This window comes from Neovison vison, chromosome 13, assembly GCF_020171115.1.
Source record: "Neovison vison isolate M4711 chromosome 13, ASM_NN_V1, whole genome shotgun sequence".
NCBI classification, from domain to species: domain Eukaryota; kingdom Metazoa; phylum Chordata; class Mammalia; order Carnivora; family Mustelidae; genus Neogale; species Neogale vison.
This window is the reverse complement of record NC_058103.1, coordinates 79280199-79305901: the sequence shown is the minus strand read 5'-3', so window position 1 is coordinate 79305901 and position 25703 is coordinate 79280199. Positions and strand designations below refer to the sequence as shown.

The following is a 25703-nucleotide window of genomic DNA, read 5'->3' as shown; positions in this document are numbered from 1 at the left end:
TGTAAGTTTCTGAAGTCTCTCCCACTATAATGCTAATTTATAATACTTTTGTAAAGACAGATCATCTGACTATAAAGGAAGATCTGAGTCATGATTACATATGCCAAAAAATTTTTTTCAAGTAAGAGGAGACTTTAAAAGTCATTCATCAAAGGCACCAACCTATTAGGGTCTGATTATACAACATTATAAATTAGTGGGAAGAGGGAGATGCACCAAACTTTACATGGCACCATATACACAGGTTCATCACACATGATGGATTCACCTCCTTTTTCCAATGTATCCCTCTAAATGTTTTTGTAGGAATCTTTTCTGATATCCAAGTGTCTTTCTTTCATGCTCTGACTCCTCCAAAAGCTTTCAGTACCCTTAAGAGGCTAGTCAAGGCCACAGGTCACCTGAGGGGATAGACATTTGTATCTGTCAGAACCTTGCACCTGTTCTGTCTAGCCCACATCCCTGGCTGATAAGACTCTCCACCCTGGAACTTTCTCCTAATTCTCACCTCCTACTTCCTTTTTCTCCTATCCTCTCCTAACAAAATCCTTACCTCCACTCTTCATTTCCAACATCCTGAGACTACCAAGTAAAAATCTAACATTTTACTTAGAATTAATTTTTCTCAATGTCTTAACTCTTATTTGGTATTCCTGTTACCCCTATTTTATTTATAGCTCAGCTTCTGAAGTTGCTTACAAAAAGAAGAAAAGGAAAATGAGATGGTGATGATGATGATGAAAAAGATGAAGGAGGAGGAGAAAATGGTGATGAGAAAGAATGACAGATGCTGGCAAGGATGTGGAGAAAGGGGAACCCTCCTACACTGTTGGTGGGAATGCAAGCTGGTGCAACCACTCTGGAAAACAGCATGGAGGTTCCTCAAAATGTTGAAATAAAACTACCCTATGACCCATTAATTGCACTACTGGGTATTTACCCTAAAGATACAAACGTAGTGATCCGAAGGGGCACGTGCACCCGAATGTTTATAGCAGCAATGTCCACAATAGCCAAACTATGGAAAGAACCTAGATGTCCATCAACAGATGAATGGATCAAGAAGATGTGGTATATATACACAATGGAATACTATGCAGCCATCAAAAGAAATGAAATCTTGCCATTTGTGACGACATGGATGGAACTAGAGGGTATCATGCTTAGCAAAATAAGTCAAGCAGAGAAAGACAACTATCATATGATCTCCCTGATATGAGGAAGTGCAACATGCAACATGGGGGGTTAAGGGGGTAGGAGAAGAATAAATGAAACAAGATGGGATTGGGAGGGAGACAAACCATAAGTGACTCTTAATCTGACAAAACAAACTAAGGGTTGCTGGGGAGAGGGGGGTTGGGAGAAGGGGGGTGGGGTTATGGACATTGGGGAGGGTATGTGCTATGGTGAGTGCTGTGAAGTGAGTAAACCTGGCGATTCACATATCTGTATCCCTGGGGATAAAAATATATGTTTATTAAAAAAAAAAAAGAAGAAGAAAGAAAGAAAGAAGAAAAAGAAGAAGAGGAAGGAGGAAAAGAAGAAACAGAAAAACAAAACAAAACAAAACCCTGGCCCTGGAATACATTCCTGTGATTAATGGAGATATTCCTATGCTTCAGTTCAAAACCATGAACTTAACAGTAGACATAATGTGCCCATAGGGTCCCCATAAATCCTGTCTCCCAACACCAACATCATAAAATGGTTGTTCTATATTTGGACTTAGATGTGTTTGGATACTTATATATGAATGTAAGTATGACTGATGGTCTAGGAATTCACAACCCTTCAAAACACTGAACCAAATCACTTGTCTAATGGAGCAGCTCTCCTAACTCAGAACCTGATTGCTGTCTGGAATGCATCTCTGGCCAGGAATGGCGGACATAGGGAATTTTCCTCCCTCCCTTCTACTCTGAAGGGCTGAATAAATAGACCTAGCAATAATTTCAACAACAACAACAAAAAAAAAGGCCACTTGAGAAAGTGGTAAAGTCATAAGAACTTAAAAGTAGGATTTGTTATAATAGAGGATTAACTCCACAATCCAACTTTGACTGTATTCCTAATCCAGTTTTATCCTATTAACAATGTGGCTACTCCATTTATGGCAGAAATAACAGAGCTCAGTTCACTACAATACTGTCTATTGGCAATTGCATATCTTTTTTTTTTAAGATTTTATTTATTTATTTATTTGACAGATAAAGATCACAAGTAGGCAGAGAGGCAGACAGAGAGAGAGAGGAGGAAGCAGGCTCTCTGCTGGGCAGAGAGCCCAACGTGTGGCTTGATCCCAGGACCCTGAGATCATGTCCTGAGCCGAAGGCAGAGGCTTAACCCACTGAGTCACCCAGGTGCCTCTGCATATCTATTTTTAATGATCAGTTATAAACCCTGATTCCCCCAAAATGTTTTGGAGGCAAATTACACCAACAGATATATAAATATGGGGTTATTAATAGAAGTTGAAAGCAAAATCCCATCAGAAGGAAGGCAAAACACACCAAATATTTAAATAATATATTAATAATATATTATACTGTTTATTAATTTTATATTAATATATTAAATAATATAATATATTATTAAATAATAATAATAAATTAAAATGATTATGCATGAAACTGGTCCCTATCTTAGAAACTAAAGGAAAAACGGGGGGGGGGATGTTAAGTGCTTTATAATTCTTATATTTGAAAAAAACAGAATTTGCCAGTTTGTTAGGGACTATAATCTTATTCATGCGGTTTGTGAGTTCTTTAAATGCAGAACTGTGCAAAAGTTAAGAACAATGTTCTTAACATTAATCTAACAGATTGTGAAGACACATTGGTCATGTCACATTTTTCATTCTGAAATTACAGTGGCAAAATATAATGCAGTATCTTCAATGCAAAAGTCAGTCAATCCCACTAGATTGAGGTAGGATTAAAACATCTGATTATCCTTCTCAAAAAACTATTATTCCCTTACTGTGGTAGCTAGTCTCCAAAGATGTCCCCCCAAAATGCCTCCCCTCCCTGCAGACACACACTGCTCCACACATCAAGAGGCAGGCTAGATCAGTCCATGCCCTTGAATCTGGACAGCCTGTGACTTGCATGGAATTCCAGGTCATACCCCTCCAGGCTCTGTTTAAAGAAAGTCTGGTAGCTTCCACATTTGTGCTCTTGGGATCCTGAGGTATACGATAAAAAGCGTGGTTACCCTGCTGGAGAGCCCCTATGGGGAGGCCGCATGGAAAGGAAGACAATCTGAGACCATATGGAGAATTGAGGAACCCAGCCAACACTGATAACACATGAGCCCATCTGAGCCCTTTCAGCTAGCCCTCAGCCATTCCTGTCAGTTCTGTAGGCAACACTGGGGTTAAAGCATGTGACCAGGGATCAAGAGGTTATTGTTCAAAATCCTGCTCCAATGGACACTTGCTCTGAGCAAGGCCTGGTCGCTGTACCTGGGGCTCAGTTTCTCCATTCTTAAAAAACACCCTCAGTGGCTCTATTTCCAAGAAAAGGCCCAGGCAGGAGACTGCATAGGAGAGCTTTAAAACCTGGAACGTGCCCAGCACAGCCTGACAAGTGGCTCTTTGCTCCCTCTATTCCCCTCCTCCGTCCATCCATTTAGATTAACCACACCAAAGTAAACAGTGCTGCGGGCGCCAGTCCATGGAACCAGAAATACACGTGGAGAAGTCATCTTGCCCACTCCAGCCCCATCCGACATTGTGGGAAGCAGAGACAAGATTCCCCACTGTGCCCTGTCCAAATTCCTGGCCTGCAGAATCATAAGAAATAATAAAATTGTTGTTGTTTTAAGCCACTAAGTTTGGGGTAATTCGTTACGTAGCAATAAGAAAATCAAAACACTCACAAATGAAAATAGCTTTTTTCCTGGTAGTAGAGGGACTAGGAATGGTTCATTTCTCTTTAGTTTCTCATTCTCATGGTGCTGTAATGTTTTTAGGTATAATATGGATTAAGGTACATAGAGGTGGGGCATCCTACATATGCCTCCCCTTTACCTTTCCTCTTGACCAACCAAGTGCTCATGTTACTTCTGGAACACCACTTGGTCTTCCTCTTCACCCCCCTCCACCATTCAGGCCACCATCCACTCTCACCATGACTCCTCTATTAGCCTCCCAACCTCCCTGCCTTTGGCCTTCTTACTCTCTAAACCACACACCTTTCACCAGAGCTGCAAAGGCCTGGTATGTTCCTATCCTAGAATCCTTTTCTAGCTCCTCATCCTCACCTTTCACAACATTCAGATATTGATTGATGTTTTGTGTCCTTCAATCCCTCTTCCACCTCTGACAGTGTCACGGTCTATGGACAGGCACACAGAGTTGCATACTGCACAACTCCAGGGGGCACTATATTCCTAGGCTACATTATAAACTGTTCCCCATCAAGTTGTGCAGAGCAAACCTTGCCCAACTGTACTCACTGTCCCTTAACGCCTTCACACTTTTCACTATACCAGATTTTTCCTTATTTCTCTCTTCTATTTTCTCCAAGCTCAAATTTATATCTTACCTCACCCAAGCAAAATTGGTCAGATAATCAAAAATTGTCTATTGAACACTTACCATGTGTCCAGTTTCTCAGTCTCCCTAGTGATAAATAAAACATGAACTCTGTCTTCAGAAAGTTCTCAGACCTAGTCGATGGTCACTTATTATCACAGAGACCAGAGGTAGGCAAACTTTTTCTTTAAAGGGCCAAGTAGCAAATAATTTAGCTTCTCCAGCCATACTTTGTCTCCACTACTCCACCCTGCCACAGCAGTATGAAAGCAGAAATAGATAATACATAAGCCAATGGGCATGGCTTTGTTTCGGTAAAATCTCATTTATAAGAACAGGCAGCTTGGTCCACAGTTGGCCAACCCTGATGGACTCTCACTGTGAAGGCTTTTCTGAAGAATCCTGTTCCCACAGGGAGGCTTCCCTTGTCATGTGACTGCATTTGCCTTCACTAGATCTTAAGTCTTTCCCACAGCAGTGATGGGAGAAGATTCTGGGGAAATGAAGATACCAGTACGGTATGGGAGAAAGAAAGAAACTTCCCAGGTATAAGATTTATTATAATTGGGAAGCAGCAAGATAGATTGGTTAAGAACACAGACTATGAGACCAGATCTCCCAATGCTTTCTAGTGTAGGTCCCTGGAGGAATTACTGAAACCCTGCCTCCCTCAGTTTCCTCACGCATTAAATGGGCAAGTAGGTATAAACTTCCTCATACAGAAGTTACACATTCAATGAATTAATGTAAGAAAATTGTACTACTGAGTGATATATCAGAGCTTGCTAATCTTCACCATTATTATTGCAATTTAATATAAAAGTTACATTATATTAATGGCTCTGAGCTTATAGGTAGGTGGCTAAGGTAAAAAAAATGAAACAGGAAGGATTAAATAACTTGTCATGTTGGTAAAAACTTAACACATGTACTGTTTCCCCTAAAAAGAGAAACATCTCTTGGAGCCCTAGTCTGTAAGTTTTCACACAGGACATGAGAACAAGAGATTCTGAATGGCATCATGAGGAACATATCCCGCTCAGAGACCTACACGGGCAATGCAGAAGGAGGGTACCCGTGATGGTTACCTGCCAGCCTCAGTGGAAGTTCAGGGTCTAACACTAAAATACATGTGCCATTCAAAAACCCCACCAACTCCGACATCCTATAATTCCTTCTGTGTTTTATTAGCATCTTTGTAAAAATGTTAGGGAAAGTTTCTTGTTTGACAAATATTAGTATATCACTAGCCATACTTGGGAGGTGTCAACTAACAAAAAGGAATATTAGGAACTTTAAGTAGAACTTTACCAAAGTCTTTGTCCTGCATTTCTGACCAGTGGAATGAAAAACCATAACTAAAATTAATAGAGAAAGACATTTTAATATTAAGAATTTGTCCTCAAAACTTAACCTTTGTGCACCTCAGTTCTTACCGCTGTAAAAACTGATAAAAAACCCAGCCCATAGAGATGTTATGAGCATCAGATGAGTTATCATATGTAAAACTCCGAGAGCAGTACAGGGGCATAAATGTCATCTAGAAGTTGCTACCGCGGCTACAATTATTGCTGTCATTTGTTCTTACTTAATCCTACACCCCATGCCGTCTGCTACCTTTCCATCAAATCCCAGTTCCCATGATGCATCAGATTCTCCCACCAAATGTGAAGCCTCCCCTCCAGGCTACAGGCTAGATGTCTCTGGCATCCCACAGAGCTAAATTCAGGCTGGCATTCAATCAAGGCTTCCTGAATTAATGAACTCTTTGAAATCCCATCTAATGATCAGTCAGTGTTAAAATGTTTTTGATTGGATTCTTTCTTGCCTTTGATGATTTTGTAATCTAATGGGAAAAATCAAACTTAACAAGGCCTGCCATATAGTTCAGGCCTGATATATTAATTGATTTCAGCTTTCTTAAAAAAATTTCATGGAAAAAAATTCTAAGTTGCTTGAATAGGGCCATTTGGTGGGTTAGTTTCTAGAAGCTAAGAAATTGTTAATATAGCTTCTTTTTATCTTGAGAAAATATTTAAAATCTTATTTTCACATTATAAACAAAGGCTAGACTTCATAAATTCATTGTTTGGTTTGTTGAAAGAAAAGGCAAACACATTCTCTGTAAATATCCTAACATCTTGTTCAGTATTTTGCTTGATAAGCATCATTGGCATAATACTCTAATCTTTTTAATCATCAGCTACACAAGACAACAAGGGGATGTTTCAATGTTCTTTAAAATTCCTAATAAGCTTGGAGGGATATCTGTGCTTCCATTTCTATCACCTTCAACCTCGTCTCACCATAGGCCGATGTTTTAAATTAATTTGTGATACCAACAACTTACACATTTTGGAAAACAATCTCTAATCTCTAATCTCTAATGCTAAAAAGTCAGTCATATAAATAAATATTTTGTCTGCATCTTCTCATTTAAAAAGTGCAATTGCTAAAAACTTCTATTTAACAATATCTTGGGGGGAGCAGGGGGCAGAGGGGGGAGCCTGGGTAGCTCGGGCAGTAAAGTGTCTGCCTTTGGCTCAGGTCATGATCTTGGGGTCCTGAGGTCCAGCTCTGCCTTAGGCTCCCTGCTCAACTAGGACTGTGCTTCTCCCTCTCCCTCTGCCCCCTTTCCCACTCACTCAAACATGATCGTGGGCTTTCTCTCTCTCTAATAAATTAAAAAAGAACTTTTTTTAAAAAGACTATCTTTTTTTTTAATGACATTGTAATATTTTAGCCTAATCTTTTCACTAAATACAAAAACAAACCATACCACTGCAGGAGTCCTTTCCCTATATTTAATTATTAACCTACCTGACTTCGGATGAAGTCTTTTAAGTCCTCTTTGTAAAATAAATGGACTTCATAAACTCTACAGAACTTTTTCTGCATTCCCTGTTAGAGTTCTTTATTTTAATAACAGACTTCTGTGTAATTAATCCCTTGGAGTTTGCCATCACATAATCTACCCAATGTACAAACGGTTCCATGTGTATTTTTCTGGTAACAAGACCTCTGGAAAAAATAAACAAATAAACAAAGACCAAAAAGAAAATCATACACAAAGCCACAAATTGTGTGACATATACCCCATCTCTCATACACTTATAAACCAAGCAACAAGGATAGAGAGTCTCAGTCTACCTTATCAGGGATTTGAGGAAAAGGGGTTTCACTCTGAAGAATTTTTTCCCTGTGACAGGAAACTGTAATACTTCCTTATTTGAGGGCTAAGACAATAAGGCAATTTCAAATAAATGGTTCCTAACTACTGCTATTCAAGTAAAGCTGTGTATTTTTTTAATTGAATTATCTCCCACACTTTTTGCCTGATCACAGAAGTTAAGAATTCAGCTGAGAAAAACTCCTGTGAACTGAAATTTGAACAATAAAACTAGGATTTTATTATTTCTCATAAAGTCATTTCACATATGTTAAGCAGTGTCTGGTCAAAGGAAAACTACTATACATTTATTATTTGAAAAAATTTTTGAGACTTGCAAAATTCTCATTTCAAAATAGAAAAAAAAATGCAATTTTTGCAGAGTGAATGGGGACCACACTCATTCCATAAAAGAAGGATTTCCTGTAAAAACAGAAATTGGCAATTTAGTCTAAGAAAACACAGTGAAAGCTGGGAAGGAACTTGAGGATGCTTAAATTTCCACTGTGCAACAACTTCTGTTGCCCAGTGGGAAGGAAAAAACAACAACAACAAAAAGCCACCTGCAACATGATGAGAGAAGAAGACAAGCTACGACTATATTCCCAGAGAAGGAAAAATGAAGCAGGTCCCTAGTCTGTGAACCAGGGGTGCTGATGGGAAAGGAATATATGTCCCAAGAAGAATACCAAGGCAAACTCTGCAGTCACCTGTCATATAAGAGAAAGACAAAAAGGCAGTATTTGTGGAAGAGATGAGAACAGTGTATGGCGGACACTGGTGATTTTAGAGCACCTTTTAACTAGAGGAAATATTAGTGAGGTGCTGATAGTTGCTGCCACCAACTGGGCATCAGGCAGACTTGGGGTTACAAATCACTTTCACTTCATAAACTGTGTATTTCCATCAAAATGGTAAACAGGTTTTACTGTCGTCAAAGAGGTTAGCTTTGAAGTTGGTAATATCTTAACTAGCAAATAGAAATTTTAAGCAATAACTGGAAAAACTTTACACAAAACTGCTTTTCCTGATGATTTATACAGCAGAGCATGGTTAAAACACTTCTTCATGTGAGACTATAATAACAATAAGCAGAGAGAATGCCTTTTAAATGCTGTTCAAATCCAAAATCAGAATTGGTACTTGGTTTAAAATCTATGGGAAAACCTTTTATGCAGAGATTCTACTTTTATTAATTTGTGCCACACATAAATTTGCACATCTATAAAAATAGGTGTGCAGAATTGGGGAAGAGGGAAAAAAATAATATAATCAAGAGAGCCATCTTAGGGAACAATTTTAGCCACGCTATGGGATTCTGTACACCAAGAGGATGCACAAGGTACATCCATTTGAATTAACAGATGGATGCACAAAAGGTATACAGAAGTGAGCAAGGTTTAGAACAGTATGTGCAATATATTGTATGTAATTAAATAGTCACATGCTATACATATACATATAGATGTGTATGTATATATTATGTATATATATTTGTATACGAATACAGATGCCTACAATAGGTCTACAAAAATATACATGAAAATGGCGTCTGAGAGGTAAGAGGGACATTTTTTTAATTGAATATCCTTTTAAATATTATTTTTTTCTTCTCCAAATACACACACACACACACACACACACATATATATGTCCTTATAGATAACATGAGAATTCTAAAAATAAAAACCTTTATATTAGGAAGATACATTCTTCTATTAGTATATGATATATTATACTGTAAATGTTAATTATAATTATTTTTTAATCTTTATATATGTAAATTCTTATAGATAATGTGAGAACGAGGCATACTCATAATTACTATCTACTAATAACACCTTTTTAGGACGGCTTTGTGAATCATTTGCAATAGCATAACATCTATGTCAGTGACCAAAAACTGCAAGGCACACAGAGAGGTATTTCCCTATAATCATAAAAGAGTAAAACCCAAGAGAAAGAACTGCTGGTGTGAGTAAAACTAGGGACATTCTGTTAAACGACAAAGTAAAGCTTAGTTTCTGTTTTCACACTGAGTTGGTGCCTCCGGAAGAAACAGCACTGGTTGGTGACAGCACATAGAGATGAGACAAATGTCTGGAGGGGCCTAACATCTCTCTGCAGATTTTCATCCCCAATATTAAGCCCCACCTCCTCTCTTTCTACAGTAGCAATGCCATCAAACTTAGCTTTTAAGATAATATATATAGCAGAAATATATACATTTTAAGGAAGAATGCTAGACTAACTCAGGTCCTTTGAAGAACATATGAAAATCAGAGTTTCAGTTCATATGTTGAACTTGCTTGCATGGGCCCTACACACAGCAATGAATGTCTGCTGCCTGATCAGAATCAGGCTTAACATAATAAGGAAATTTCCTTTCCAGCACTGTTGGAGTCCTGAACTTATTTTCCACAAAGGCCAAAATGGAACTAAATTAATCATAACTATTTCCTGGGGCCAGAAAATCATGCATATTTTACCACGGCCCAACCGCGTGGCCCTGACCATCACCTTGTCCCTCTATGGTCTAGACCAAGATTCAAAAACAGGTTCATTCAGTTTACTGCACTTTTTCTTCCTGTGCCTGGGCCATTCAAACATAAATTTTACTCCCTATATAGTTAAAACAGCCCATCACAAAAGGAATAAAGGAAATGTTCAGCCACAGAATCAGATAGGACATCATCGACTGGTGATTCAGGATCATATGATCAAGCTACAGAACTTCTCAAAAAGGAGCAACAAGGAGAATGAAAAGAACTTAATAAAAACCTCTGTGCTTGCATACTGTCTGGGCTCATTTAACAGACTCCTCCAAGGACATAAAATGGATCATTTACAGTTAGGCCTTCTGCTTCTATGGAGGCTTAAATTTAAACAATCTCACAAAAACAAATTTTTCTTTCCTTCTGAACAATTTTAAGGAAAATGTTTGCCCACCCTTCTTCAATTCAGAGAACTGACAGTCCTTATACAGTCAACCTGCCTAATTTAAATATTTCCTGCTGAAACATTTCCTGAAATAGCGACTAGGAAGCCAGTGAAATGCTCAATTGCATGTACATAACATATAAACCACTGGTTAAAAACATCCCTCTAAGGCCAGCCACAGAAGCATCAGTGCCCCCAATGAAATAAAGAGCCCCCTTACAACCCAAAAGATCACAAGTTCTCGAAAAATTTGCCCTGCTCTGCCTCCAGGGTAGACATGGAAAAGACAGTATCGGGGCGCCTGGGTGGCTCAGTGGGTTAAAGCCTCTGCCTTCGGCTCAGGTCATGATCCCAGAGTCATGGGATCGAGCCCCGCATCGGGCTCTCTGCTCAGCAGGGAGCCTGCTTCCCTCTCTCTCTCTGCCTGCCTCTCTGCCTACTTGTGATCTCTGTCTCTCAAATAAATAAATAAAATCTTAAAAAAAAAAAAAAAAAGACAGTATCAACCAGAAAATCCAGTCCCTCATTTTAGTAAGCATAACTCACAGGAGAGCCAACCCTTGAATGTGTCTTCCCTGACTCTGTCATTAGAATTCCTTTCTTTCCTTGCTCCCTTACCAATAGAGCATCTGCAAAGGTGCCCACAAGGCAAGCACTTTCCCCTACACACAACCGGAATTGGTAGGAAGGGAAAGGAACGGGCTTCTCTGTGTCTTTCAGTCGCAGCTCCTCCCCTTCTTCCTCAAAGAACGCTTCTCGCCTCCAAAAATCGACCTCGACAATGGCCCAAGAGTCCTTTTAACCATGGCATCCCCTCTAACGCAGAAATCTTTAAAGAGCGGAAGCCAAGTGGTTTAGCCTCGAATGGGACGAGAGCTGGACACCCCCTGCACTTCTAAGGTGCCCCCTGGAGATCTTGTCAAGGATCATTCTGGTGTGGAGAATCAACCCTGTCAGTTCCCTCGGGATCTTGATACTAGGGAAAAGAGGGAAGTGAGACCCACACCAAAGGAACTGGCCGGTTCGGTTACCCTTTAAGCGCGTCGTGTCCTCCGCCGCCTCTTCTCTTGGCCCGGCTAGCTCTGGTTTCCTTCACGTTCCCAGCCTCCAAATTGGCGTCCGCCCCATGGCTCGTGTAGGACGCTAAGAGCACGGTAAATCCCAGGACGACCTCCAGCAGCCCTCCTCGCCGCATGATGCCCAGCGGCCGCCGGCTCCCGCCGCCCCTCGCTGTGCCCCGGGCTGGATCCGCGGCCGCCGCTGCGCCCTGGAGCGCGCCGCGCCGCTGGAGTCCCGATCTCCCGCCGCCCGTCCCCCGGGCCGGGCTCCTCCCGCCTTCTCCAGGCGCTGCTCCCACTTCAGGCGGCCCCTGCCAGCTGCAACAGACAAATCGCCGAGGCAGGGGAGACGTTCAGGGCATCGGGATGCTGAAGCTTGGGGTCCCCATTCCCGAGCCCAGCCCGAGCGCCGCCTGAGCGTGGCGCAGTTACTTTGGGTAAGTGAAGACCGTTTGGTCCACGGCTGGCAGAAAAGCCCAGGCCCCCGCCTGCCGCAGTTCCAGCCAACCTCTCGGCCTCCCAGACACTGCCTGAAAAGCGCGCCGCAGAGTACCCATGTCCCGAGCAGTTCTAAACCCCAGGGCCAGTTCGCTGAGTTTGTTTTTGTTTTTGTTTTTTAATGGCACAAAACGCGCGCAATGCGCGCTTGAACGCCCCAGCTTCCCTGACGGTCCTTTCCGCGAAGCCGCGGCGCTGTAAGCCCGCTGTGCCGTCCCCGGCCGGCTCCGGGCGCTGCCACCGCCCCCCGAGCATCTGACCCGGAGCCCGGCACCGGGAGCCCCGGGCCAGGAAGCTGTCAGGCAGGGGAGGGCCAGGGCCAGCGCCAGCTGTGGACGTTCCGGGACAGCCCCTCACCCAGTCCCTGTCCCTGCCCTGCGCGCGGCGCAAACGCAAAAGCCTCCGTGGCTGCAGCTCCAGCCCCGGTGGCTGCCCGACCCCTGAGGGGACCCTGGCTACACCCACTGGAAAAGCGGCGCCTCCGGCTCCCGAGGCGGCGGCGGCTGTTCCTCGGTCCCGGCTGCGGCAGCCGCTGCCCCACTCCTCCCGCAGCTGCCCCAGCTGTGGCCGCCTCTCCGCCCGTGGCACCCACAGTCTCTGCCGCGGCTCCCGCGGCCCCCTCCTTTCCCCACCTCTTCAAGTATCGTCTGCGCAGCGGTTTCTCGCGAGAGAAATACTTTTTTAAAAAAAAGAAAGAAAAAGAAAATGACACCCCCTCCTACATCCCCCTCATCGCCACCCCACCCCTCGGCCCCATCCATCCTCCCTTTCCACTCCCCTTTGCCAGCCACCGCCTCGGCGCAGGGGCCTCCCTCGCTCACAGGATTAGCGCAGTTGGGAGGAGGCAGAGGTGATCAGGTTCTGTCCGGCCTAGGATTTTTCGTTTGGGGGTGAGGAGCTGGGGGAATGGGAAAAAGTGGAGTAGCGGTTTAGCTCTCTCCGCCGCTGGGAGGTCTAGACCCGAGATTAGCCTCTCCCGTGATCTGGGAAACCAGGCGGGCGCGGAAAGCTGTGCCACCTGCACCAAGAATGCGCGTTGGAGACGGTGGCCACGGAGGCCCCAGCGACCCTCGCCCGAGGGGAGTCGCATCCTGGCTGCCCCTGCCTCCCTGGCTCCGCCTCACTGCGACTCTCCCGCCCGGCACCGAGCGGAGACCGGAGTCCCGGAGGCTGGGGCAGGGCGCAACGCGGGCGGCGGCACCCGTAGCTGCAGGGGCTGGTGTGGTGGTGGTGAAAGGGGTCTCCACCACTGCCACTTGCCCCCTAAAGCGTCGCGTGCCCACTCTGAGGCACTGCTCTTCTGAGACTCAGGTCAAGCTACCCAGGAAGATCCAAGATGCTGCAAGTGCCTGAGTGGGATCCTTCTGATTCAGAGGCCTGTGAATGTTAGAAGCTGAGATTTGGGATGGGGGTGAAGGGATGGTCCTCCTGGCCAGCCTACAGCTAACTAAGATTGGTCTTCTTTTAGACAATCCTAGTTCACCTCCCCGACACACACATACACACTCACTCTCTCTCTCTCTCTCTGCCTCTCCAGGACAAGTAAGGCACAGTGACTTTGGAGAATGAAGTATTTATGGCATCCTTATATGGATAAGGCCCAGTGTTGCCTATATTCTATAAGGAGAACAGGAAGTCACACCCTGGGCCCTGGCCACTGGAACTGAAGACCCCAGAAAATCCCCATGTAGCAGCCACAGCTGTCAAGCCAGAAGTAAGAGCTCAGCACAAACAGGAATTCGGTTGAAGGGGGCTTTCCTTATTTGCAATTGTTTGTGCCTAGATAATAGGGTATGGGGACCTGGGCAAGTTATTTAACCTCTTTCCCATCGCCAGATGGAAATAATAATGTTGACCACAGCAGTTATCATGGGGATGAGCTTGCTGAACAATGACAAGTGAACTTGAAGATGAAAACAGTGAAACTAACAAAACTACGTGCCCATTTAAGGTCATAGTTCTAGAAGTATGTGGTGGCTTAAGATCTCACCTGTAAAACTTCTCTTAGCAGATCTTTGAGTTCGTGGCTTGGTCACACACATTTGGTTGATATTCATCCAAGATGTAAATTTGCTTAGCACCACCTATGTACCAGTTTGCTCATGATGGAACCTGGCTCCTTGGTGAGAAAGGCAGATTTTTTTTCCTTCACTCAGCAGATAATCTACAGGGAAACTTGACTTGAAAAAAATAATGACCCACTTGTTAAGTGCCAAGAAGAAGAAATCCTGGATGCTTGCTTGCTTACTTGGCCTAGGTTGTGACTGATCAGGGAAGGCTTTCCTGAGGAAGTGATATTTAACTTACATTCAAACACATAACTAGACTTGACTTATAGTAGCGGCTCTCAATCCTGGTTATACAGTAGAATGACCTGGGACCACTTAAAAAAAATATATATATATATATTTTTTTTTTTGACAGCACAAACCAGCCCCCAGAGTTCTGACTTAAATAGCCTCAAGTGGATCCTCGATGTGGGCATTTTTTTAAAAGCTCCCCAGTTATGGAAAGGTAAGGGAGTTGTTCAGAGAGTGAAAGTGGTCTAAGCAGAGGAGTCATTGCTCAGGAGCAGCAGGGCTGTTGGAGATCCAGGAAGGTCCCACATATTCTGGACTGTTCTACACCCTCTGCGGAATCTGGAAACAGCTTACTTTCCCTACACTCCAACAGCATGTGAGACACTGCAGTCTCTCTTAGAATCCTCTACTCGGTGATGTTGCACAGCAGCAACTGCACACAGGCTTTTCTAAGGTTTTTGCCCACAAAACAAAAAACAAATCTTGGTACGCTGCAAGCCTCCTTCCAACATTTCTGAACATTTCTATTAGGTACTCCTAACTCAACTCCAAAATGCCATCCTGGGCTTTATCTCTAAGGGAGAGATATAGATTAAAGCTTGCTTCTGGCCTTTGCCCTTTTTTTCCTTCTTTTTTCCCCTTGGCCCCCTCCTTCAGTAAAGCAAAGACTTTCAACTTCCTCTTCATATTGCTTGGGAGCTCTAGAACCCACAAAACACCCTTTTTGGGCAATAAGTCTCATGACTTAACCAAGAGGGGATAAGAGGAAAAAACCTGATCACTGGAAGAGAAATGCATTTTTAAATATATAAGAAATATTCCCCATTATCTAGGCAGTGTACATATAACAGAGCAGCATGCTACCAATAACAAAATTTGATAACTAATACAGAAAACCATGTCTTTGCAGTAAGATATTCTTGATGCCAGGTGATCCAGGAGCCCCCCCTCTTTTTAAACTTATCGCTGTTTATAACACTTTTTGAAAAATAAGTCCAGGCTAGAACTCCCTTGTTCCTCTTCATTTCAAAGGATTCTACCTATTGTAAAATAATCTACTCAAATTCCTCCTTGTTCATGAGAAATTTTTGCTCATGTTGTCTCTCCTGTTCGAACTTCACTGCACCTAACTGAATCATTCATTTAACAATGTATTAATTGTAATACATAATTATAGTATGCTTACTGTATGTCAAGCACCATGCCAGGCACTAACAATTAGAATATTTATATATTGCTTGGTGAACTGTAATTTTTTTCTGTAATTATTGTACTTATTCTGCCTAGCTGGATTATGGACCCTTAAGGACAAGGCTGTATTCCTTATTCAAGGAAATGTGTACCATGTACTGAAAACTGTTACAAAAGATAACTACTTTGTCAGCTGCTGTTTGATCATTTAGTCTTCTATTTTTGCTTCTAGACCACTCTCATTACTCTATATCTATTGAATAAATATCTGTGTCAGCAGTCTTTGTGTACAAGAAAACCAACTCTGGATAATTTAAACAAACAAAAAAAATTGCTTTGTGTATTATCAGGTTATGAGATGGCTCACTGAACTTGACTCTGGAATAAAATGGGAACTAATGCAGTTCTGGGTAGAGGCAGCAGGAACAAAGGGAGAAACTCTTCAAGGTAAGACCGTTTTGGTGACTCAATTCCAACTATTTTAGTCCTTTTGCCACCTCTCTTAGGGTTTAGATTCAAAGACTAGGGTCCAATTGGCTTAGCTAGTTTAAGAAATCTGCCCATAATCCTAGTCAGGAGATGATGGAGCATCCTGGTGCACAGTCCTAACAAGATGCCTGCTATGGAAAACGGGTTACTCCATAAAGGATAACCAAAACACTATGACCCAAAACTGGGGGCACTGATGCTTGTCTCACACACACACACACGTCTGGTTGTCCCCTGTACCACCTCAAGAGCTTTCAAAGATGTTTAGTGTTTACTGAGATCAAGCATTTCCAAGAGCCAAAGAAGAATATTCTAAAATCAGATTCTAGGGCTTTTATTGAAAACTAAAGCATTACTTTGTGAAATGAGTTAACTAGACTCTCATGTAACCCCAATTCTCTCCATGAATGGTGGCAAATAGATCTTTCATAATAAAACCAGTCATAGCATCAAAAACTAACTTTGGACTCAGAATGCAATACTGCTCACATTGTAGAATTTTGAAGTTACAAAAACAGAAAGCATATATGACAGCTACCAGAAACCATACCTACTTATATCAGAAAAACAACACCCAATCACATACATCATCTCTAATCCTCACCACAACTTCTGAAAAATATGAGCACAATATATCTTATCATCTTCCATTAAGAAGTGGAGGCTGTTGGGTACCTGAGTGGCTCAGTGGGGTAAACATCTGCCTTCAGCTCAGGTTGTGATCCCAGCATCCTGGGATCAAATCCTGCCTGGAAATCCCTACTCAGCAGGGAGTCTGCTTCTCCCACTGCCTCTTTTCCCACTCATTCTCTCAATTTCTCTCTCACACATAAATAAATAAAATCTTAGAGAGAGAGAAAGAAAGAAAAAGTCCAGGATGAAAACGTATGTCTGAACTAAGCTGAGATCCTCACCCATCTGCCAGCTAAATGTAGCTACAAGTGTGAACTCAGTAGATCAACAGAAGAACTGCCCAGTGAACTCACAGAATAAGGATATTGTTGTAGTTTTAAGACTCTTAATTATTAGGATGATCTATTATACAAGAGTAGATAACTAATACAAATTTAGGAGGGGGACTATTTCTGTCTCAATTTCAATAGCCAAATAAACTCACATTCCGAAAAGTCAAGAAACTCACATTCCCAAAACTAGTACTAGAGGCAGGGCTAGGTTCTGAACCATGCCTTTGACAACAAGTCAAGGGTACTTTTCATTTCATCAGCACTACCTTGTCCATCTGCCACAAAAATGCCAGTCAAGATGTAGGGCTGATGTAGATGGGAGCCAACCCCAGTATCCATAACAAATGGTATTATGCTACGTAATTCATTCCTTGAACTTCTTCGCAGTCTGAATGTACACTGCATCCTATATGAGAGCTCTATTTACTCCATGCTACAGTCACAAAGATCTCCCCAGGAAGTGGGGTGATCATAACAGCTGTTCTAGTCAACTTCCCTGCCTCTCTGCTTTAGTTTCCAGTTCCTGCTCACATCCCTTCCCAAAGAACAACTCCTTGTACATAGCAGGTGTTCAATGAATAGTTGTTGAATTCACAGTTATGTTAATTTCCTCTCAAGATGATGATATGATGGCAATTTACGAACCTCACGCATTCTTCCTCATTACTCTGTGTGTTGAGGAAAGCCTTAATTCTCACAGCTATTGATGGAGCCCTGCCATGTCCCATTGCCTGATTATGTTTTAGATGTTCCATCCTGGGTGGTAATAGGAATGAATGGCTCTGGGCACTGAAAAAGAACTGAAGGTAGAGTTAAGTTGCCTGCTTACTAGCAACAATAATAATAAAGGTAGTAATAAAATAGATAATAAAATCATCAAATTTTCTAATAAAAATAAAAATAATTATCTAATAAAATAGAATAAAATATTAATAAAAATTAACATGTAAATACATAAATATGTTATATATTATATAAATAAATGAAAAAATAAAAAACAAAGTAAAAATAATTATCTAATAAAAATAGAAGTACTATATATGTCCCATTTATTATTATTGTTGTTGTTGTTTAGTTCATGTATTCTTTTAACCGAATTCAGTTGAAAGTCAGTTACAATATGCTAGCCATTGTCAAAAGCTGAGGATATGACTGTGAGAAAGCTGTCATATCTGCCTGTGAGAATCATAAGGTCTAGGGCATTGGAAGAGACCCCTTTAATGACAACTACCATTTCTTAAGACTGGGTTATGCAAGCACTGTGTTCAGTGGGAAGTTAGTAATGTTCTTCCCATTTTACAGTTTGAGAGAGTTTGAGTTTAAGGAAGAGCATTAAGGTGACATAAGTAGATATTCCTTTTAAGGAAAAGTTGTACGTGTTTGTGTCTGTATTTATATTCAGGCTCCTAAAAATTCCTCAATGTAAAATTCCGGCTTTGTGAAGGGGAAAAGTGAAAAAAAAAAAAAAAAACCAACTTTAAAAGGTATGCATGCTAGAGAAGGAATGTGATTTTTTTTCATTTTAATTATTTTCAGGGGTTTTATTGTAGAAATATTTGAGCTATTTAAAGAAAATGGCATTTTTGGGTATGTATTTTCCCATAATCCCACCACCCTCACACAATTTTTTTTTCCAATTTATTTATTTTCAGAAAAACAGTATTCATTATTTTTTCACCACACCCAGTGCTCCATGCAAGCTGTGCCCTCCACAATACCCACCACCTGGTACCCCAACCTCCCACCCCCCCGCCACTTCAAACCCCTCAGATTGTTTTTCAGAGTCCATAGTCTCTCATGGTTCATCTCCCCTTCCAATTTACCCAAAACCATACCCTCCCCAATGTCCATAACCCTACCCCCCTTCTCCCAACCCCCTCCCCCCAGCAACCCACAGTTTGTTTCGTGAGATTAAGAGTCACTTATGGTTTGTCTCCCTCCCTATCCCATCTTGTTTCATGGATTCTCACAATTGTTTTTATTTATTTTTTTTGCTTCCCTCTCTAGCCTGTGTCCATATGGTACAATTTACACAGTCTAACCAAGGTGTGCATGTGTATAGTTTCAGCTCCTTCCAAACAGGGAAGAGAATTTACTCAGCACTGCAGTGTTTAATCTTCACATTTTGAAGAAGTTGTTTCTGGGTGAGGTTTGCCTAGCTGTACTTCTGGCAGAAAGCATGCACAACTGTTAAATTATGTTATTGAAATAACTTTCATTACCTCAATCCCCCAAAGCAAACAGTTCCTCCCCACCCAAAACAAAAGCTCTGCTTCCCAGACTTCATTTCATCTGTGTTAGCCATGAGTTCTGTGATCCACCCTGGTATTCCCTGTCATTTTTTTTTCTCCACCAGACATAACAGATACCAGCCCAACAGCAGAGGAGACTAGAGAAAAGGCCTGGACAACAAGAATGGACATAACATTTTATCCATCACAAATTAAAAACGCCTTCTCTCAGCCCCATTCAATAGCATTTGCCAAACACCAGCTCTGTGCTCCATGCTCTGGTAGACCCCACAGGAGCTACCATGAAGGGTCAGCTCTGGGTCCTCCCAGAAAGGTTACACCCTCTCTCAGGAGGGAGACATCAAGTGTCTATAGCAGAAGACAGCAAACTTTCCATAAAATGACAGGCGCCAAATATTTAAGGCTTAGTGGGCAGAGAGGCAAAAGAAAGCAAATTTCCACAAAATTTACTGAGAAAAATTAATATGTATAGGCACTGGATTTAAATATCACGTAATATTCACATGAAACAAAATACTAGTCTCCTTTTGAGTATTTCAACAATTTAGAAGTGCAATAACCATTCTTAGCCTGCAGGCTGTATGAAAACAGCCAGTGGGATGAGATTAGGCCCGTGGTTTGGGCTGTGGTTTGCCAACCCCTGATGAATAAGACAAAAGCAAGCACAGAAAATGGCTGGGGATTAGCCTGCAAAGTGGGCGGCACCAAGACAGAAGTCCAGGGAGGAGAGAGGTGGGGTGGGGTGGGGTGGGGTGGGCTTGTCCAGTCAGGAAGACTTAATGGAAGAGATGGGATTTAAGCAGAGCCTTGAAGGGAGGGTAAGATTTGGCTGCCTAAAACAGTCTGGGAGAACATTCCAGCGGAACCGATGAGCATGAGGCAAAGGCACACAGGGAGGAAGATCATGGGCCAACAGAGACTATGAGGTGTTTCCCCATCTTTCACTGTGACATATCTCTAGCTCTCCAAGGCTTCTGTGACACGCCCTGGGCCGGGTGCTGATGGAGGGGAGGGGTCCTGGGCTTGTGGGAGGAGGCCTTTAGAGGACCATGATTAATCGTGCTATATGACTATCTATACTATTCATCACCCAAACCTGTTGGAAACACAGATCCATCGGATCGGTAGTTAAAATTGATAGAGCACAAACTACACTTTATTTTTCTTCATCAGGAGACTGTTCAGGTTTCAGTTAGTCACCTATTTTAAGGACTTTCTGCAGACAATTAGTTTTTCTCAGGATCTTAATAATATTCTAATCATACCAGGAAACGTCGCATGCCCTAACCCAAATTTTCATGGCCAGTCTCAAAGTTCGAATCGAGTTAGGAATGACAAGTAGCTTTGCTTAGTGGCATTTGTTTTTTCCCGCAGGTTTTTGTTTTTACTTCCAATCTGAATTTTCTCTAAGAAGTTAGTAATGAGTAGCTACTAGTAAGTAGGGAATACCTTAAGAAAAAAATGTTCTTCCTGGATGACTTTATCTATTCCCATGATTTCACCTCCTGCTTATAAAATGCTACTAACTCCTAGATCTGTATCTCCAGCCCAGATTTTCCCTAGAGCTTCAAATTTAGTTGCCCAAGTTCCTGCTGGGTGTCTCCACCTCATCCTCCCACAGGCTTGGCAGCAGCCTCCAAGATCATCCCCAAAGATCTCCACCTTTTGGCACTCATGCCCTTGGGTAATCTCCTCCTCTTGAATGTGGGCTAGACCTAGTGATTCACTTCTAGCAGCTAAAGGGTGGCAGAAGTGTTGAGATGTCACTTGTGATATCAAGTTACAGAAAGACTTGGATTCCATCTTGCTTGCCCTTTCTTGCTCTCCTGTTTGCTCATGTTGATGGAAGCCAGCTGCTGTGTTCTGAGCGGCCCTATGGAGAGGCCCTGTGGCAAGGAACTGGGAGACCCCAACAACCAGTGAAGATCTGAGGCCTTCAGTACAACAGTCCTGGATGAACCCACTTCTGCTAACAACCACGGGTAAGTCTGGAAGCCTCCCACGGAGAACACAACCCCAGCCAATGACTTGATTGCTGCTGCAAGAGACCTGGAGCCCGAAGCACACAACTGAGCCGTGCCCACAGAGACCCGCAGAAACAGAGATAATAAATGTGTGGTGTTTGCAGCCACTAAATTTTGAGCTAATTCATTCCATAGAAATAGATAACTGATGTATCAGCAAACTCCCTAAACCTGTTCCTTCCCCTAAACTCTATTTCTCTTGCCAGTGTATCCATGTAACTGCCATGTATCCACTCACCTATGCCTACAATGGGCTTGCTAGACATCCTTCATTTGTATTTTTTGCATCTACAAAAGCTCAGATGTTTTGTATTTTCCAATCACAATTGATAGGACTTAGTAAGCTTAAAATTTGCCTCCTGTGTGTTCCATTTGGAAATCATGCCATTTGTGCTACATAACATGCTGTAGCAGGAAATTCCTCTATTTCTACATGATTTTCTGCTAGCAACAATATTTGTGACATCATATTAGATAACTTTCCACAGATAATCAACCCCTGGGAAGTGTCCAAAGTAATAGAATGGGAGAAAGGAGAGTCTGGGAAACTCTAGAAAATGATGCCTGTAGTTTGAATGTTAACCACACAAATTGGGATGGGACAAGCATGGGATTTAAAGACACATGTGGGTCCTGGTCTGGGCTTCACTCCTAATCTGCTGCATTCTTGGCAACTTGCTTTACTCCTGGGAGCCTCAGTTTCCTCTTCAAGAAAATGAGGGGGTTAAATTTCAGTGGAAAGCAGAGCCCATGGGTGTGTTGCTTTAAGATGAACTGGGGAGTCTGTCAGACTTCAGATTCCTGCCTCTAATATTCACACTATACTGATTCAGGAGGTCTGAGATACGGCCTAGGAAATCTGTATTTCTAAAGTGACCAGCTCCCTGAAATATATCCAGGTATAGAAATCCTTAATTTTACCCTCTCAAAGGAAATTTACAATCCTATAATTGTGCTATAATTGCCAGTTTGTGTTTTACGCCAGTTTTACTTCGCATGGACTTTATAAACATGTAAAATTTTAAAATGTATAGAATGATTTTGCATGTGTGCTTATATGCATAAAAGGGTTCTATGCACAATTTCCAAGGTGTGTGGGGTGGCGGTTTCCCCACAATACCAAGGAGCAGTTCATGGACACCAGCAAGGTATCCCAGAATTCAACTCAGTTCTGATGCTACCTACCAGAGATGGCATCATATTTCTAGGGCTAAGGACTCAGTCTCATGAGGTTCCCTCCACTTGAGACACCAATCACACGCCCGTTTTGTTATCTGTGCTTCTGACCAACCAACTATAGACTGGACGTTCCAACAGCCTCCCTCTTGGGTTCCAGTTTAAGGGCTCACCCCTGAAGACTGCCTCCTCGTCCTCAGCTGCCAGTCGCAAGTCCAGGTTTGTCCTCTGTACTTCTGACCAAATGGCTCTAAATCAGACATTCCCATTACCCTCCTTGAGTTTAATTAATTAACGAGCTCATAACTCAGAGAAACATTCTACTTACTAGATGATAACTTTGTTACAAAAACAGATAACCTGTGAACAGCAAGATGGAAGAGATACAGAGGACAGGGGGTGGAGTTCCTACGCTATTTCAGAGTACACCATTCTCGCTAAATATAAACACGTTCACCAGTCTGGAAGCTCTCCAAATCCTTTCCATTTTTTTGTGTTTTTATGGAAGCTTCACTGCATAAGCATGATTGATTAATTAATTGGCTATGGGTGATTGATTCAATCTCCAGCCCATTTCCTCTCCCCCAGGAATCAGGGGTTGGGATCCACATTTCTATCCCTCTATTCATGGTTGGTTCTGCTGGCAAGGAGTCCCCATCCTTAGGGGATTTCCAAAAGTCTTCTCATTAACATAAACCCAATTGTGGTGGAAAGGTACCTGTTATGAATAACAAGACACCCATTTACCTCTTTGCCTCTGAAGGTTTTCAGGAACTGAGGAAGAGACCAAATATTACAACAAAAGATGCTCCCATTGCTCTCATCACTCAGGAAATTCTGAGAGTTTTGGAGGCTGTGATCCAGGAACTGTGGACAAAGACCAAATATATATGAGAAATACATTTTGGTAACCTAACTGACAAAATATATTTTTCCTATAATCATGAAATTCCATTTTATCCCATTTTGTCTTCTTCCAAAATCCTAATGGATCTCCTTGCATAGTGACTGGAACACATCCACCTCATTGGGATACCCATGGGAGACTATGACAAGTCTATTGGAATTCCATGAAGAGAGCCACAAAGGTCCAGGAATACTAAAAACAAACAGGTTGGCAGGTGGGGTTCTTATATTCACAGTACTGATTGGTATTGCACAGAATAATGAGAAGTAAAAGATATTGGCCCAGAAGATCTTAGAGACTAGATGAGAGTATATGTGTGTGTGTGCGCGTGTGCACACACAAGAATTAGCCCATCTTCTCTGAACCTGAAAGCCAATCTCAACGTAGTGCCACATTTCATTTGTTCAAGCTGCCACAACAAAATACCATAGACTGGGTGTCTTAGATAATAGACATTTATATCTTGCATTTCTGAAGGCTGGCAAGTCCAAGATCAAAGTGCTAGCCCAAGCAGCCACGTGGAAAACAGTTTGGAGGTACCTCAAAACGTTTAAAACAGAATTACCATAAAATCCAGTAAATCTATTACTGGATATTTATCCAAAGAAAACAAAAACACTAATCCAGAAAGATACATGCATCCCCATGTTTATTGCAGCATTATTTGTATTATTTACAATAGCCAAGATATGGAAGCAGCCCAGTGTCTGTTGATAGATAACTGGATAAAGAAGATGTGGTATATGATACACATATAAATATGTGTATATTTTTGTATAATATGTGTATATTTTGTATAAATATGTATATATTTATATAAATATGTACATGAACACAATGGAATATTATTCAGCTATTAAAAAAGGATGAAATCTTGCCATTTATAACAACATGGATGGATCTGGAGGATAAACTGCTAATTGAAATAAGTCAATCAGAGAAAGATATATACCGTATGATTTCACTCACATGTAGAATTTAAGAAACAAAACCAGTGAACAGAGGAAAAAAGAAACAAACAACAACAACAACAAAAAACCCAGACTCTTAAGTATAGAGAATAAACTGACAGTTGTTAAAGGAGAGGTGAATAGGGAAATGGTGACATAGGTGACCGGAATAAAAGCACACTTACTCTGATGAGCAATGAGGAATATATAGAACTGCTGAATTACTGTATTGTACACTTGATACGAATATAACACTGTATGTTAACTAGACTGGAATTTAAAAACAAATAAATACATTTTTAAAACAGTAGCCTGTTTAGTTCCTGGTGTAGGAGCAGAAGACTTTCCCTTCTTCTCTTCCAGGTTCTTTGGCTGGTCTAAAATTAAATTCACATGAGATAGATTAACAGAGAAAAAAAATAAATTTAATTTTATATGTATGGGAGCAGCATAAAAAATTGAAACTTGGGCTCCTAGGTGGCTCAGTTGGTTGAGCAATTGCCTTCAGCTCAAGTCATGATCCTGGAGTCCCAGGATCGAGCCCGGCATTGACTCCCTACTCAACGGGGGGTCTGCTTCTCCCTCTGACCTTCTCACTCTCTCTCATTCTCTCTCTCTCTCTCTCAAATAAATAAAATCTTTTTTAAAAAAAGTATGAAATTCAAAGAAGCAACCAAAGCAGGCAGCTTTTACATCTTTTAGACAAATAATAAATTTGTGAAGAATTGACAAGACAAAGAAGTTTGGACTTGGGATACTAAGTAAGCGAAGAAGCAACAAGGTTTGTTTACACAGTTTCGACCCTAACTTCCTATTTCTGGTGGTAAGGGGACTAAGGAGTGTCAGAGTGCCCTTGTACCAACTGTTTTTTTAAGGAACTCTAACTTAAATATATGCCAAAATGACATATTTCAGGGTGACATATTCTGCTCCCCTTCAGTGGTAAGAGCAAGATCCCTGGGTTACAGATGGTGATCTTCTCTCTGCACCCTCCTGTAGCAGACAGCAAACACTCTCTTCTTCTTATAGTCACTAATCCCTTCATGGGTGTTCCATCCTCATACTGTCACCTAAACCTAATTACTTGCCCAAGATCCAGTCTCCAAACACCATCACACTGGGGGTCAGTACTTCAACATATGAATTTTGAGGGTACACAAATATTCAGTCCATCTCACACACACACACACGGAACAGAACGTGACTTAATGAGAAAATACCTGACACAATCTTCAATAAGAAGTTAT

At 41.8% G+C, this 25703-nt stretch overlaps 1 protein-coding gene and 1 long non-coding RNA gene across 2 annotated transcripts in view; one reads left to right on the top strand and one right to left on the bottom strand.

Annotated features, from left to right (window-relative positions):
• FBN1 (fibrillin 1) overlaps nt 1-12747 on the bottom strand; it is a 233354-nt gene extending 220607 nt beyond the window's left edge. The window contains exons 1-2 of the mRNA XM_044231383.1: nt 12668-12747; nt 11678-12022 (exon numbers count right to left, since the gene is read on the bottom strand). Of these exons, the coding sequence (XP_044087318.1) occupies nt 11678-11841 (164 nt within the window). The 5' untranslated portion in view covers nt 11842-12022; nt 12668-12747. The remainder of the gene's footprint in view (nt 1-11677; nt 12023-12667) is intronic.
• Nucleotides 12748-13035: 288 nt separating this feature from the next.
• Nucleotides 13036-20096, top strand: LOC122894038. The gene is made up of 4 exons (XR_006381733.1): nt 13036-13092; nt 13740-13916; nt 16044-16140; nt 19504-20096. It is a non-coding gene; the product is annotated as an uncharacterized LOC122894038 (long non-coding RNA).
• Nucleotides 20097-25703: the final 5607 nt, after the last annotated feature.